We start from the raw sequence: 16,247 nt of genomic DNA, 5'->3' as shown, positions 1-16,247 counted from the left end.
CTGGCTCACTGTGACATCCCCACTGTCCCTCTGCTTGTGGTGCTGTCCCAGAAGGTCCTGCCTGAGCTCCACTGAGCACCCGAGGGCCATTTACAACATTATCGAATTATTATTGCCTCATTTAGCAAATACTTCAAAGGCCTTGTGGTTGCCTCCCACAATCAGTGGTGTCCCTCATCAGGCAGTGATTCATCTGARCAAAATTAGCCATGGGCAGGGCGTGAGAGCTGTGCTGGAGCTGGGAGAGTGCAAGGAGCAGAGAGCAGAGAACTGTCCCAGGGTGGGTGGCTGTCCTGCTGGGGGACAGAGCTTGCAATTATTGACCTGCTTACTGTAGGAAAACCAGCTGATGTACTGAATGTTTTGTTTCAGTTGATGAAGCTGATTCCTCACCCGGCTGGGGCAGGATGTGTTTAAAGGGAAATGAAAATGTGCTGCACTTTTTGTACACGAAGCACTTTGGGCTCTATTTTCTGTCACTCTTTGGTGAGAGGCAGAGCTGCCCCAGCTCAGAAGGGGTGGCCAGGGGGTCACAGCAGCTGGAAACACCTCGGCTCATCCCCAGTCTGCAGCTGCAGGAGTTGGGAGAATCAGGAGAAACTGAGGCTGTGAGAGGGCAGAAACCGCAGAAACCCAATGCCTGATGAGCCATGGATGCAGCTGGGAAATGAAGAAAATGAAAATATTCCTCTGGATGAAATRGGACATGGAAGCTGCCACGGCAGAGCTGAATGGTGCTCCCCAAAGCTGGGAGACASCCCCTTGGATAAGCTGGAGTGCCTGGGCTCACCCCCATCATCCCCACCCAGCTCCTCCTGTCTATGCCTGGTCCCAGGCTAAAGACAGAGATTATCCAGGAAATATTTCTAAAATACTCCCAGTGACACTCTGTGACCAGTGCTTGTCACCCTGGTGCTGGGATGAGCTGGGGACAGCTCACTGGGGTGCCAGCWCCCCCACCCTGGGCCACTCAACCACCAGGGAGGCTCTGGCTGGCTCAGGAGGCACGAATGGCCACCCCAGGAATGGCTCTGGGATGCACAAGGGCTGCACTCAGTTGGTCATTGTTGGCACTGGGGATTGCCCAGGGGTGGGATCGAGTTGCCCAGGGGTGGAATCAAGTTGCCCAGGGGTGGAATCAAGTTGCCCAGGGGTGGCACTGGGTTACACAGTCTGCACTGAGCTCCTAGACAGGAATAGGTTGGGTTGGAAGGGATCTTACAGCGCGTCTACTCCATCCCCCTGCCAAGGACAGGGACACCTCAGAGCCCTGTCCAACCTGGCCTTGGACACTGGGGTGGCACTGGGTGGCTCAGGGTTGTCCACTGAGGGCACAGAGTTCCTAGGACCATAACACAGCCCTGCTTGGAAGGGACCCATAAGGATCGTGCTTCTTGCAGGACAGCCACACCTAAATCAGGTGGCCACGAGTGTTATCCAGGCACTCAGCACCTGCCCCTGGTTGCCCAAGGGCTGCACAAATCTGCCCAGCAGGGCAGAAGGTTCAGGGCACGAACTGGGRTGCCCTGGGAGATGTTCACTGGCCCCAGGTTGCCCACCCAGCCCCTGTGTTGCCCAACAGCCACTGCTGTGGCCATTCAGGGCGGTTGAAGGGCTGACAGGTCACAGAGCCTGGTCAGTGTCACAGAACTCCCCAGGACACGGTCACTGGCCATGGAACCCGCTGTCCCTAGCAACAGGGCCCTGTGTGGGCAGTGGCAGCGGGCAGAGCTGGGCAGAGCCGAGCTGGGCCGTGCCAGCAGCACCCCAGCAGCCCAGGGATGAGCAGCAGCCACAGCCCCCGGCCCTGAGCTCACCTCGCACTCGCGGCGAGGGGGAGCGAGAGCCAGCACAGCCGGTACCGTGCTCACCCCAACCCYCCTCCATCCCCCAACAAACATCCCAGCAGCTCCCCAGGTGCCTGTGCCCAGGGGCTGTGGAAATCTCATCCTGGCATGGCTTATCCCAAGGGGGATTCAGGGGCATTCATTTCAGCTGGAAATACATGGAAAAGTAATCCAGTCCAGGGAAGGATTTGTTTGCAGGGGTGGGAGCCAAGGAAAGCATCTCCCGCTCCCCAAAGGCTGCTCCCCAGGTGTAAATCAGCACGGAGGAAGGAAATGGCAGTGGCCTATCCCCAGCAGGGACAAAGGGCTGGAGTGACGGGTTTGTGGGAACCAAACACAGGGGGTTTGGCTGGAGCCGAGCGCAGATATCTCATCCTCAGTTCTGCCAAACTGAGCCATTCACACTTGTGAAAGGTTTCTGCTGAATTCGAGGGTGTGGGTATCCCACTGCCCGTCCCACAGCCCTTGGGATGGGACTCCCTGGCCTGGGTTGGAAAGGATCGTCCCTGCCTCGGTCAGGAACACCTCCCACTGTCCCAGGCTGCTCCCAATGTCCAGCCTGGCCTTGGGCACTGCCAGGGATCCAGGGGCAGCCACAGCTGCTCTGGGCATCCTGTGCCAGGGCCTGCCCACCCTCCCAGGGCAGGTCACTGGATTGAGTGGGAAAATGAAKGAATAATAAGAAATAAGGAATTAAGGAATAAAGAAAACAAACATATAAAGTCTGTGATCCTCCTAAGCAGCCATGATGTGATTCTCTGCTCATTTCAAGACCCAACACAAAGTACCAACAGCTAAGCTGCTATCAAAGGCATCCCTATGCAAATGCTTGGGATTCTGTTGGAGGTGATTTACATTCAGGAGATTCAGGGGCTGGGTGGGTGCCCTGGGCAGGGCTGGTCCCATCACAAGCTAGGGCTGTTGCTGTAAGAGGTACCACAAGGGCAGGAACTGTCTGAGGGAGGTTTTCCTCTGCCTCCTTTGTGCAGGACCCACAGCAGCAGCATTCCAGGATGGACCTCTACGGCTATCCCTTGAAAGCCAAGTTCAGCCAGCCACGGCCACCGCCTCCCAAGGTGCTGCCAGCCACCAGCACCATGGCCGCGAGCTACAAGAACCGCCCAGCCTCTCACTCGGAGAGCTTCACCATGCCTTGGATGCCCAACACCTACTACAAAGCAGCTGCCCTCAACCCAACCCTGAGTCCCCTCAGCGAAAGCTTCCCAGGGCACCCCCCCACCAAGATGGTTCCCTTCATTTCCGAGAGACCCAACAGTGTGTTCACCCGGCACACGCTGGATGACTGGCACAGGAACAACATGACCAACTACAAGGAGTCGGAGACCACGCGGCACAACGCGGAGCGCCTGAGGGCCGACCTGACCCGCACCATCAAGGACGTGTACCAACAGACCAAGAGGACCCAAGGAGAGAGCACCCAGAACCTGGGAGAGCGGGTCAATGACATCGAGTACTGGAAATCCGAGCTCTGCATCGAGCTGGATGCCATGATCAGGGAGACCAACTCCCTGGCAGACATGCAGAAACGGCTGGAGAGAGCCTTGGCCGACACCGAGGGCCCCTTCCAGGTAGGGACCCTGCACCCCATCCCGAACATCTGCAGCCACTCCAACCTCTCAGAAAGTTCATCCCAGCTCTGTGACACTGGGACGTTTTTATGAAGAGCCCATTAGTCGAGGCAATGATAAACAAATCCCCTGCATCTGCGGGATCCCCTCCAGCACACGCTGAGCATGTCACTGGAGTGTCTGTTTAACCTAATATTTCCATACCCAAAATCCTGGTTTGGGACACGAGAGCCCATGTGTCACCACGAGGCTCTGGGGAGATCAGCACYGAGCCTGCCACAGGTCCCTGCATTCAGCTGTGCTGGACCAGGGACACGTGTGCTCCCTCTCATCGATTCCCTGCTGATGTTGCACTTGGCTGCTGTGGTCAGCTAACCCCGCTGCCTCGGGCAGCTTTTTCCAGGCTGCCATCCCTGTGCCCACCTATATTTGCTTTTCCTCCATTCCTGACACGGGCACTGCCCCTGCAGGGAGCCCTGGCCTGCAGCCATCACTGATGTCRCGACGTTTCCCCTCCAGGTCGCTCACAAGTGTTTGCTGAATCGGGAGAAGAGGATGGGCATCGACCTGGTCAACGACGATGTGGAGAAACAGCTCATCACAGTAAGTCTGGCAACACTCAGCACGTGTCAGGATTATTTTTGCCTAAACTCCCCCAAACGGGTTTGGCAGCCCGTTCCCTCACTGGCTCTTCAGTGCTGGTGAGGTGCTAAATTCTTCAAGCTCCAAACCTGCTGGGGCAGGGGCTGGTGTTCCCACCCAGGGCAGAGGGAGGCAGAGCTGGAAACCAGCTGGGTTTGTGTGACACATCGGGGTGCTCTGTCCCTCTTAGAGGAGCCTGTGASATGGCCCTGCCTGTGGCAGCACAGCATCTCTGTTTATTTACATGATCTATCTCTAGCACATTCTGTAYCTCACACACAAATACACTCAGATGGAGAGGGCACTGTGTGCCCCACAGCTCAGCTGCTTCCCCAGCTGTGTTAGCTGGGCTAATAAAATMTATTAATTACACTTGCCACATCTCTGCTCTGCTCAGGCTGTGTGGCTGCAGCAGGGCTGTCACTCTGTGTGCTCAGACAATGGATTTGATAGAAACCATAAAAACCTGCACTCCTGCCTGCCTTTATCTGGGCTGATTTCAATCATGAATTAAAAGCAAACATGAGGAGAGCTGGCACAGCAAATGGGATCCTAATGCAGGGTACAGCTAAATAGGATCACTGAAAAAGCCTCACAAAACTGGGAAGAAAATTGCAGCCACGTGGCTGTGAAGCCACTGCTCTTCTAGAAGACTCTTTTTTATGAGTCAGGCCCGGAAAAGTTAAAAGATTAGTCATGAGAGTTTAGGAAAATTATCCGAGCTGATAACTCCATAATGCCATTTAGGGTTTTAAGTGTTTGGGATGCATTTAGGCTGTCCTTTCAGCTGGGTCCTGCAGACAGGAGGGACTAAAAATCCCTGGGTTTGATTTTCATCCACTGATAACCAGCATCTGGGAGTTGGGGCTTCACAGGTACAATATTGTTGGARTCGAGGGAGCAGAGAGCAACAGGAGCCTTCCCCAAGGGAGCTGAACCCTTCCTAGARCTGACAGGGGATTTACACCGAGGTCCTTTTGTCCCAGATGGATGGGATTTCTTGTACGGGGGAGGATATTGGGATTGGGGATGGGGATGTGGAGCGCTGCTGGCTCRGGGTACCACTGCTGCTGTTCGTGTCAGCTCAGGATTGGCCCTGTCTCCCTGCCATGGAGTCAGCAGCTCTGGCCATGGATGCCAAGATGAAAACACTTGGGAACACACCATGAAAGGGATTTCAGAGGCCCTGACCATGGCCACAGCCCCCTCCTGTCCCCTCCCGGTCCCTGGCCATGGCCACAGCCCCCTCCTGTCCCCTCCCGGTCCCTGGCCATGGCCACAGCCCCCTCCTGTCCCCTCCCAGTCCCTGGCCATGGCCACAGCCCCCTCCTGTCCCCTCCTGGTCCCTGGCCATGGCTCAGGGTCGGTGCCTGGGGTGGGGTGCCCCCCGTTTGCTGTGGGGCAGGGAAGCTCTGGCTGTGTGTGAGGCTGGAGAGGCCCAAGGGGAGGGGTGTCGGGGATGTGTGAGCAGAGATGGTGATGGGGTTTGTTCTGTCTTTGCCCAGGAAATCAAGATCATCAGGTCATGCCGGGAGAGGCTGCAGCAGTGCCTGGACACGGTGAACAACCAGCTCATGTAAGGAGGGGCGCTGGGCCCTTGCTGCAGGGCTGATGTGCATTTGCTGCACATCAGCAGATCCCTCCTGCACCACTCCCTGAGGCTGGAACCCTGCAGGCTCCACGGGAGGCAGGCAGGGGAGGGATCCACTGGGAGCACACAGGAGCTGCAGGGCAGCAGGGTGGGCACAGAACCATCCCATCGCTCCATCCTCACTGAGGCCGGCTCTTTGTGGGCTCCAGGTGCAACAAGGAGGCACGGCAGGAGCTGGAGAAGGACCTGGCTGACAAGCAGATAGGCCACCACATCGACAGCAAGTGCTACCAGCTGAAGAACAGCTCCAGAGGCCTCCACTTCTTCAAAGGCGTGGAGAGGATCGATGCCACGTGAGTGCTGGGGCCCTGGCAGGGAGCTGGCATTTCCCAGCCCAGTCTGAAGGCACATCCATCCMYCCAYCCATCCCTCCTGGAGACACCACCTCCAGGGGTCAATGCCCTCTGGTGTYTCCCGGGGGAGAAGAACCCTTTGCTTTGAGCTGGATGCCAAACACCTGGCGGGCAAATTCAATTAATCATTAGATCAGGGCTCAGAGCTCAGCCTGCAAACGAATTCAGCCCAGCACCTCTGCACAGCTCATTAAGTTCATATTTTCAAAGATGTGTCAGTGCTTGCCTGAGTGTTCCTCACTCGTGGAAAGTCTGGGGCTTCACCCCTGCTTGGAGATGGCTTGGCAGGGAGCCAAAATGACCCAGATAATAAAGAAATGAGAGCATGGTMCTGGGACAGGATTCAGCTGCTTTTGGGTGCCAGGAATTTGGCTTTGGCTCTGCAGTAAATGAACAGTGACCTAAGCCAGCACTCACAGARAGATGCCCTAAGTGGCAAAGAGCTGAGGGAATAAATCTGATCACACACACACATGAAGCTTAAGAGAGGCACAGATTGATACAGTTTTTCTAATAGTTAAATAATTATTCACAGTRGAGCTCAGACTTATTTAGACAGGGAAATGGATTGCAAAGGATTGAGGCACAAATTCACAGGGGGTAAAATGTGCCGAGAATCAGCAGGTTTTAAATGGAGCTTATGTGGTATTTAAGTCTTTTGTTGACCTTGTTCTGGACTATTGCACARGCAGGAACTTAATCCCGAATGCACAGACAGGGAATGGAGTGGGATCCAAAGCTCGTTCGGTTCAGGGGGAGGCTGAGATGGGCTGTGAGCAAAAGGAATTGACTGAATTGTGATCTGTGTGTCCCCGTGAGGCTGGGAATTCCTTGGCACTTAATGCCTTGAAAATGTAAACAGCAGCTCTGATTGAAATCTCTATTTTTTATGGAAGAATCTTTTTTTGTCTGAGCTTTCACAAGTTGTCTTTGTRAGCGTGCCCTCCTTTGATACCTATCATCACACGAATGGGCTACAGATGTTTCACTTGCACGTGATTTAATTCAGAGCGTAGGTTTCATTTCCATCCCTGCACACCCGGGCTCAGAAGCGCGGCTTTGCCAAGGTGTCCCCGTTTGAAAGACAGGTATTTGCTAATGAAGGCAGGGACCCCCCTTGGAGTGGTGGATATGACCCCCTCTTCCCTCCGAATTATTACAGCTTTGAAAAATCACGGCCTTTCAGGCAGGACTATGGGTAAAAGGGAATAACAGTTTTTACTAATATATATATATATATATATAACAAGGTGAAACAAGTAACAATAACAATAGCAACAACCAGCCCAGTCCCAAACCCAGTGACAGCCTTACAGAGACACAGTCTCCCCCCTTGGTGAAGTTACAGTCCTGGGCAGAGACGCTGTTGGCTCCTGGCTGGGCAGGGAGGGTGCGACAATTCTCCGGAGGCTGCAGGGGACGTGGTGGCGTGGGTCCCGGCTGGCTCAGATCTCCCGCGGCGCCAATGATTGAYACAAAATGGCAGAGGTGGATGGAGAAAAGTTTCTCTGCAAAACTCACAGCGGAAAACGCCAGTGCTCTTCTGGACAGCAAGAAACCCAGAACCGCACAGAGCCGAGCAGGAATCGCGCCTGCTGCGAAACAGGATGGAGCAGAGTTCACCCCCCTGAAGCTGGAAATCCTCTGGCCAGGCACAGCAGAGCAAACCATGGTGCCGCAAGAAGGAACCCCCCTCTCCGCGAAACCAGAAAAACCAAAAACCCCAATCCCCCCCCCCGCCCTCCCCACCACACAAAAGCTGTCTTCGACCATTAGGGTGTGGCATAGGTATCATTGTCTTTTAAAACACTCAGCAATTAAAAAGGATGATCGGTAATTACGTATCCCAGCAACAAATGGGGGAAGAAAAAAAATTCCCAAAGAAAGGGAACAAAARGAGAGGAATTTTAACCCACAACACAAGGGCCTGTGCTCTCCCCCCTCAGGGTCTCAGTGCCGGAGACGTGGGCCAGGTTCACGGACAACAACATCTTCCGCTCGCAGAGCGCCCGCGCCACCTCGGCCAAGCTGCGGGCGAGCACCGAGAGCCTCCTGATGGGCACGGCCGACGAAATGTGGCGCCAGTTCAGCAAGGTCAACGAYGCCTTCACCAGCCGCATCACCGAGATCGCCAACGCCAAGAGCAAGATCCAGACACACCTGGCCAAGGTACCCCAGCCCTGCCCTCGTGTTGCCATCGCGGATGGACGGGTATCGTGTATGGCCCAGGGGACACAGCGTGGGGACATCACTGATGGCACCTGGCTCAGACCTGTGGGACTCAAGGGAAGTTTCCTGGAAGCCGCTCCAGATGGGTTAAGTTTGCAGCACTGTGGGCTGCTGTCACATCCTGAAATGAGGAGCTGTTCAAACCTTTCCCTCCATTCGTTGATGGATGATCAGTCCTTGCAAGCAGCAGTTTTGGGAAGCTGGTAATTCAACAGATCCATCACTGCTCCCAAAGCTCCTCTGATGTGACAGCAACAGTAAAGAGCAGCTTTCCCCTGAAAATTCTGCTGCATCTGCCTTGATGTGRCCTGGGCCCAGGGGCTGCTCATTGAACTTGGGGTGTTTTCTGCACAAACAGGAGAAACAGGAACGATGTGATCGCTTGAGAAGATATTTTTTCATTGATACTGTGATTCTGTTTCACCCCAGACACGACAGGAAATCTTCCAGATCGAGACAAAGATCCAAGTCATCCAAAAGACCATCAGGGACAAAGAGGTTGAGTTAAAGCTGGCTCAGACCCGGCTGGATGAGCGCACGAGGAGACCCAACGTGGAGCTGTGCCGGGACGCTGCCCAGCTCCGGTAAGGACTGGCAGGGATCCAGGAGTCACTCAGGAGCATCTCTGAATGACAAAATTGCTTTTTTCCCCCTAAATATTCCTTCCATAAGTGCCCTGGTAGAGTCTAAGGCACTGAGCAGGTGTCCCAGCCTTTGGGTGCTGGGAGTGCTCTGCACCCGTGACAAAAGCTGGACACCACAGCCAGGTCCARCCTGATGCCATCCCACGAGGGGCTGCAATTTTCCCACTTGAGTAAACCTCATCTTCTCTCCTGCCTCTTCCAGGTGGCTGGATGTGCTCAGTTTTGAAGGATAAGTCCCTTATTCTCCCTGCTGTGGCCCTCCAGCACCTTAAGGGGACTTTAAAAAGGAGRGAGAGGAACTTTTCACAGGCAGAGAGTGACAGGGCAAGGGGCAATGGCTTAAACTCAGAGAGGGCAGGGATTGATGGGATCTTGGGAAGGAATTATTCAATGTGGAGGCAGTGAGACCCTGGCACAGTGAGGGCAGGGAGATCTTGGGGTTTGGAGCAGCCTGGGACTGTGGGAGGTGTCCCTGCCCACAGCAGGGGTGGCACTGGATGGGCTTTAAGGTCCCTTCCCGCCCAACCCACTCTGGGATTCTGGTCTATGATTCCATGATCCTACTGTCCAACAGGCTGAGATTGAGAGCACTGAGCTCCTTCCTTTTGGTGTCTTCAAGGAAGGGTGCACATGTGGAACAGCAGTAAGGGCTGTCCTCCCCTCACTGGGCACACTGGAAATCCTTTCAAGGACTTTGGGATTGCACCCCAAGGAGTGCCCTGCAGCAGCCCTGGGAGGCACCAAAGCTCTCAGCTCCTCCTGGGAGCCCTCTGAGCACAGTTCCCTTTTCAAAGTGATTTAATCCCATCCCCAGAGCTCCTTCAGCATCTGACATGCCGGTGGATTTTCCATCCCTGTCCCACATTCCCTGTTAGCCTCTCCCAGGTGTCCTGTTGTGCTGTGTGTCCATCCAGGGGGGTGGGCAGGACCCCTGCACAGGGGAGTCCAGGAGGGTGAACCAACAAACCCACAGACCCAAACGGAAATGGGAAACCAGAGCTGCTCATCCCTGTTCCCAGTGGCACAAGCTGCTCAGGCAGACATGGCTGAACGTATCCAAAGCTTTGGAGCAAACTTATCCATTCCTCCCCAYGGAGGTTGGGAGACGCTCTGCCCTTGGCTTTCCCACACCAGGGAACRGGGCACTGAAATCAGTCTGAGTACGCTGAGGGGGAAATGCTGTGCCCAAAGGGCCCCTCTGATGGACACCCTCCATGGGGGGATGGCTAACGGGGCTCTGCTCTTTGGCAGCCTCGTCCAAGAGGTCAATGAGATCAACGAAACGCTGCGGAACCTGCACCAGTGCCTGCGYGCCTCCGAGGACATGCTGCAGATGCTGGTCCGCTCCAAGGGCGTCCTGGAGTACGACCTGGTGGTCAAGAACAACTCCCTGTTCATCGACCAGGAGCGCTGCATGGGCATGCGCAAGAGCTATCCCAGCACCGTGCAGATCCTGGGCTACGTCTCAGCAGGACTCACCTGAGCACACAGCACCCGTGCTGGGACACATTCCCACTTTTCTTCAGCTTCTTTGCAAATACAATTGTTGCAATTTCACAAATGTGTTAGGATTTCATTTCCTGATGTAAGTTCCGGGTRGAAGTTAAATGAGTGTTTTGTTTGTGGAGTTACCAGGATAAWTTTTTTCCTTTGTATTTTTTCTTTCACTCTGTGCCAGAAAGGAGCTGAAAATATCCTGTATGTCACCAAATCCACCCACGGGGATCCATCCCTACCCTTCCAGTCTGTGTTTTAGGAGAAAAACTGYCTCATCTTCCTCCTTTTGAGTGTGTGTGATGTGGAAAAGGCACCAGGGGAARTAAAGGCACTTGTCAGAATAATGAGCTGCTGACATCCRTGAAGGACTTTTAATGATGMAGCAGAAGAAACACAAACTGTCCCRGAAAAAGTTGCATTTTGTGCTGTTCCTAAAACAGAAAAAATGTGCATTTGAAGCTGATTTCTAATGGTAATTGTCTTGCTTTTGAAAACGTTATATGCTATCAAAAGTGTCAGTGCTGGGGTCTTGAAATAAGGAAGTAGATTTGACTTGAAGAAAGTTCATTGAAGAAAATGCTGTGGATTTAATTTTGGGTTCCTAATTTAATCTGTCACGTAGTTTGTTGGAGGATACATCAAAGCACTTTGAAGATAATGAGATTAATCGGGGTTTAAGCCCCTCTGGCTGCCACAGAATCTTCTCTTCTTGCTGTAAATCCGACTAATTTTAGCAAGTATTGGAATTTTCAGAGGGATAAGTCTTCAATCACTCTCAATCTGAATGTGAGAGTCAGTTTGCAATTTCTCTCCTTGGACTCAGGTGTCTTCTTGAGTCTTTCACCCTCAGGAGTCGAGCTCAGCCTAAAGTCCGTGGGCACCAGGAATCCCAAAGGAGCAGAAGCTCGAGTCCCTCCCCTCTCTCAGGAACCCAGGGCAGGGACCCAGCCCAGCGTGGGGGCTCTCAGGAGCTGGGGGTGTCTTTCCTTGTCCCCCATCCCAGAAGGCTCCTCCTCATCCCCCAAACCCATCTGCCCTCCCCACGCTCCCAGCCCTGCTCCTGCCCCGCCTCAGCGTCTCGGCAGGATCTCCCTCCCCAGCACCAGCCCTAAACAGGAAGCAATTGTCTTTCTAACCTTTTTTTTTTTTTTTTTTTTTACTAGCACTTTTGTCGAGACTAAAAATAGATTTCCTCTACTTTGTGTGTGTCTTGGAGCCGCAGTCCGTCGGAGACAGCAGCCACCCTTTCCAAAGGAAAGAGACAACTGTCAGCAGGAAAAGCTGATCCTGCCTTCCCTTTCTTCCACTTTCCTGCCTCCCCAGAAGGAGCCGAGGGCAGCTGAACTCCCCCCAGTTCCTGGCAGCAACCCCTGCCTTTGGGCTGCTCCTTTCCTCAAGCCTTTCCCAGCCCCGGTGATTTTGGCTGATCCTCTCATCCACAGCCCCCCTTCCAGATGTTTTCAGGCAGAGCTGCCAAGTTTTTGGGCCCCATGAGTTTGTCCCCAGCAGAGTGTGGGGCAGCAGAGACACCCACAGCCCCTTCCTGAAAGGCTCCAGCTTTTGAGTACCCGGAGCCAAATCCTGGCACTAGMGACAGCTTTGCTGCACTTCCACCTTCGGGTCTGAGTCATGTCAGAAGCATCTGGGCTCTGTTTTACAGTGAGGGCACACCAGGATCAGTCTCTTCTTCAGTTTTGCTTTCAGAGCTCCCCAAACACTGCTCTTTCCCGTTGGCCCAGCTCCTTTAGGGATTTTTCCTAATTGTCAGCATTTATGTGGTGCTGCAATTGCCCATTTTCTCTTGCTGTCCTGCCCTCTCGATGCTCCTTTCCACAGCAGTGCCAGAGAGTTGCTCTCCTCTGTTTGAGCCACGACCAGAGGAATTCCAGTTTCAGCTCCTCTAATTTCTGTCACGAATASTTTTCACTTTCCTACAGCAATTTCCCAGATGCTAGAGAATTCCCAGGTCCCTCTGGGTTTCATTCTTTCCTCGCCAGTTTTCCATAAGTTAACGGTATTAATGTTACTTCTTCTGGCAGCTGATACCCCCATATCCCCTCAAACATTTTGATCATGGAATCCCACATATGCTTCAGTGGGAGTCTTCTGGTTCCCCTGAGGGGAGCCCACCCTGCCTCAAACTCCTGTCAAATGGGTCTCCAGGGCAAGGGTTTGGGTGAAATTCCAATAAACATGTGGTTCGTGGCTGGGTCCCCTGAGCAGGGGTGGATTTGCTTTCCATGACAGAGCTGCTGCTGAGTGAAGCTGCTCCATTTAATCCCTGCAGGTCGGGGTTTGGGATTTGAGCAGTCTTTGATGTGTTCCAGGAGATGAAACAACAGCCCTGCCTCCTCCTGCTGATGGCTGAGATTTCTTTGCTGCCATGCCATTAAATTATTTCCTTTCAGAGATCACTTCTAAACCACAGCCCAGGCCCGTCATCMACCTTTCTGCACTGATGGGATGTCTCCTTTCTCCACTGAGGAACGACTGTCTGCTTTTATTGCTGTTTATTRCTGGTTTATTGCTGCCTCTATCAGCCAAGTTGCTGAGAAAGTTATTTTGTGCAAATCCCCTGCATCCTACAACCATATTCCCACCCTTTTGCATCATTCCATTTGCATCAGTCCTGCAGAGCTGGGTGTGTAAATTAATTGTTTGATGACTGGAGGAAAGAAAATGAATTAATAAACCCAGGAYACTGTTAATTAATAAACCCAAGACACTGTTGCTTCGTGTCAGTCCAGGACCTAGGTGAACATTCCAGACTGGGCTAGCAAGAAGCTTCTCAGAAAGCAGGTTTTGTTGTCTAAGAAAAGAAAAATCATTGAGTGTCCTGGAAGGGTCTGATATGAATTTGGGTGAAATCAAAGCTTTCCAAAACCCATGTTGACAATGTATTGCATAACTAGTGCAGATTATTGTGCTCAAGGGAGAGAGAATTCCCCAAACAGCATCAGCACTCAGCAAAAAAACAACYCTGAATTCATTGCTATTATGGGAAAAAAAGGAGAAAACTTTGGCAAAATGCTAAAGGAAAATTGGGGCAATGTAGGATCACAGAAATGCTCGTGCTGGCTCAGACCAGAGCGCAGCCTCTGGTGCAGCCTCTGCCAGAGCCAACAGGAGATGCTGAGATAAAAGCACCAGAAGGCGGCAAGAGCTCTGTGAGATTCTCCCACTCCACTTTCCCAGCTTCCAGCAATTCGTATCCCAAGGACTTCCTGAGCTGACAGGGCTGTCCTTGGATTTAATATCCCCCAATGGATTTGTTTCACATGCTCTTGTTCCAGTTGCTCTTGGAGCCTGTGCAGCATCCGCTGTGTCCCTCAGCAGGGATCTGCAGGGCATGGGGCATCCACAACCTCAGAGCAGCAATGGCCACTCTGGGGCCCCTGAAGAGGATGGGAAAAGGGGCCAGACCTGGCACTGCTGGAGCCAAAAGTATAAAACTCAATAGTCTGGGGAAAAATGTGGCTCCAAATGTGGCTGGTTTAGACCTGTGTCCTCTGCAGGTTCTGTTCTGTGCTGTCAGGAGATGAGCACGAATCAGCAGCTCACAAAGTATCTGAGTGTGCTCAGAGTCATGTCCCAGCTGGGAAGTTCAGCTGGTTTTTTGAGGGTTTTGGGGTCAGTGGGTAAACTTTGGTTTCCCTGAAGGCTGTGGGATTTTCTCCAGAGATYTCAGCCTGGCCCTATCAGTGGTGACTACTGGCTTGGACTGGAAAGCAAAAAGTTGGATGAAGTTGGTTTGGGGGCATAAGTGCAGACATTATTAAAATATTTTATAAATTCTTCTTGAATTGGTGGAAAACAAATCGGGAAAAGTAAGTCAATGCCTCCAAAATATATTGGACCTTTTGTTACTGGAGTTTGCTGAATATAAAATCTCCCCTTACATTTTTTTTCTGGTTGAAATCTTTTTTTCCAATACCCATTCCACCGGTGTAAATGKATTTATATATTTATATATCTACTCTTTGAGGGAACACTATAGATCCTCCACAAAGTGCTGTCAAACCATATTTTGCTGTCTATTCCTAGTGGTACAGTTGTTGGAAAACAGGATTTTCACCGCCTAGTTCCCTTCCCAGCCCCCARTGAACAGCAGGAGGGGTTTGCTGATGGCAGCGCAGATTTCGGCCCCTGCCCTTTGTATTTCAAACCYTCCTCGCTAAATGGTCTTAATCACCAGGGTAGGGAACAGGAAGCGAGTCTCTAAAATTGTGATGAGAGAGCAAAGTGTGGGGTTAAAGAAGTTCATCCTCACAAAGTCATACAGAGGAAATCTTGTCTTTTTGTGTCGTTTGAAAAGGTTTGTTTTAAGAGGGGTTTCACTCAWCTGTCCCGAGGAAAAGGATGAGCAGAGCCCTGATGTTTTGGTGCAGTCGATGCCACACTTAAATGAGTCATTAAATGAGCCTTAGATCCCTTTCAGTCCATCCCTACCTTGTCAGATTAGCATCTGAGCCGAAAGTGATMGAAACCCCACCTTCCCTCCTGTACTCTCATCACTTTATTCTAGACTTTCAAACAACGTATTTCAAGTAGCCCCATGGAATAGATTCAAAGTGRGAAATCCACATTTTTTACCCAGAGTTTTTACAACCCATCAATCTTCCGGTATTCCCAGCACAGCCTGTGGCGAATCTTGTTGGTACACAAAACATTTTTCCAATTTATTGTGGCGCCTGCTTTGATTTAGGCGGGGTTGCTCTGCCAGCCCCCCTTGCCCGGAGCCTGAGCGGGGGCAGCACCGGGGCAGCCTCCAGCCCGTCCCGGCTTGGCTGTGACCTTGTCTCTCCAGCAAAACCCCGAGGGCTCTGCTGTGCCCATCCCCGCTTCCTCGCCTCCTCTCCTCCCTGGACAGGCTCCATCCAGCATCTCCGGCTGATGGAAGGCATGGAGAGGAGCTTTGCCCCCGGCACCAGCGCTGCTCTCACTGCATGGGCTCAGCTGACGTTTACCCAAGCCCTGCTCGGTGTGAACAATGCACCTTTCCAAAGAAGCGTCCGAGGAGCAGGGGAGTGATGTGCTCTTCTCTCTGGGCTTTCTCCACCATTTCTAATCCACGTCTCTCAGCCGCAACAGGCTTTGTTACCCACAGACTGCTCTTTTCCCTGGTGTGAGTGTCAGATATTTCTCCCATGCTTGTAAAACTGCTTTTGGCAYCTTTTCCAGAAGTGGAGTTGAGGCGGGTTTGCTGTCGCACACTCCCGGAGGAGCTGGGGAKCTGTCTGTGCCCCCAACACCTCCCAGTGCCTTCCCCCTCTGCTCCAGGGAACAGGTTGGATATTTTATCCAGAGACGCAGCAGCCGAGATCTGACCGGCAAACCCAAATCAGAGAATGCTCTCTAATAGAGACTGTGTGGATGGCAGCCGGGGGACAAGACCTTTCTCTCTCAGCCCCGAGCGTGGGGGCTCCTTCAGGCACCCGGCCCACAGAGACAGAACAGCCCCAGCGAGCCTCATTAGGCAGGAATGTTCTGACGGTGGCACAGATGCTTGAGTCCTCTGGGGTTTGCAGTCCTGGGTGGCACTGACAGGCGTCGCAGGGTGCAGAACGGCGGTAGCAGCAGAGGAATTGGCGGGATTTCTTGGAGGGGAGGGGAAATTGCATCCTTTGGAATCTCGTTTCAGCCGCTGGCCCCTCTCCCCCGACCCCCCCGGGTGCTCTGGACTCCACTCCCACTTGCCGGCCGATGCCTGAGCCGGGACCCCTTCCGTGAGTGCGAGGAGTCTGTGCTGCGGGAACACGCCTGTGCTTGCCAGCAGAGAGGAGCCAAGCACGCTT

General features: G+C 52.9%; 1 protein-coding gene across 1 annotated transcript; it reads left to right on the top strand.

The window, feature by feature from the left end:
* The first annotated feature begins 2,860 nt into the window (after positions 1-2,860).
* TEKT3 (tektin 3) lies at positions 2,861-10,438 on the top strand. Its single transcript, XM_057378886.1, has 7 exons — positions 2,861-3,436; positions 3,956-4,039; positions 5,584-5,654; positions 5,879-6,022; positions 8,029-8,251; positions 8,741-8,895; positions 10,207-10,438. Exons 1-7 carry the CDS (start codon positions 2,861-2,863, stop codon positions 10,436-10,438), a joined length of 1,485 nt encoding a protein of 494 aa, XP_057234869.1.
* The last annotated feature ends 5,809 nt before the right edge of the window (positions 10,439-16,247 follow it).

The sequence above is a fragment of the Malurus melanocephalus genome, unplaced genomic scaffold, assembly GCF_030028575.1.
Source record: "Malurus melanocephalus ecotype Western Australia unplaced genomic scaffold, MMel_1.1 scaffold_378, whole genome shotgun sequence".
NCBI lineage: Eukaryota > Metazoa > Chordata > Aves > Passeriformes > Maluridae > Malurus > Malurus melanocephalus.
Note: the sequence above shows the minus strand (reverse complement) of the source record. Positions and strands in the feature narration are given on the sequence as shown.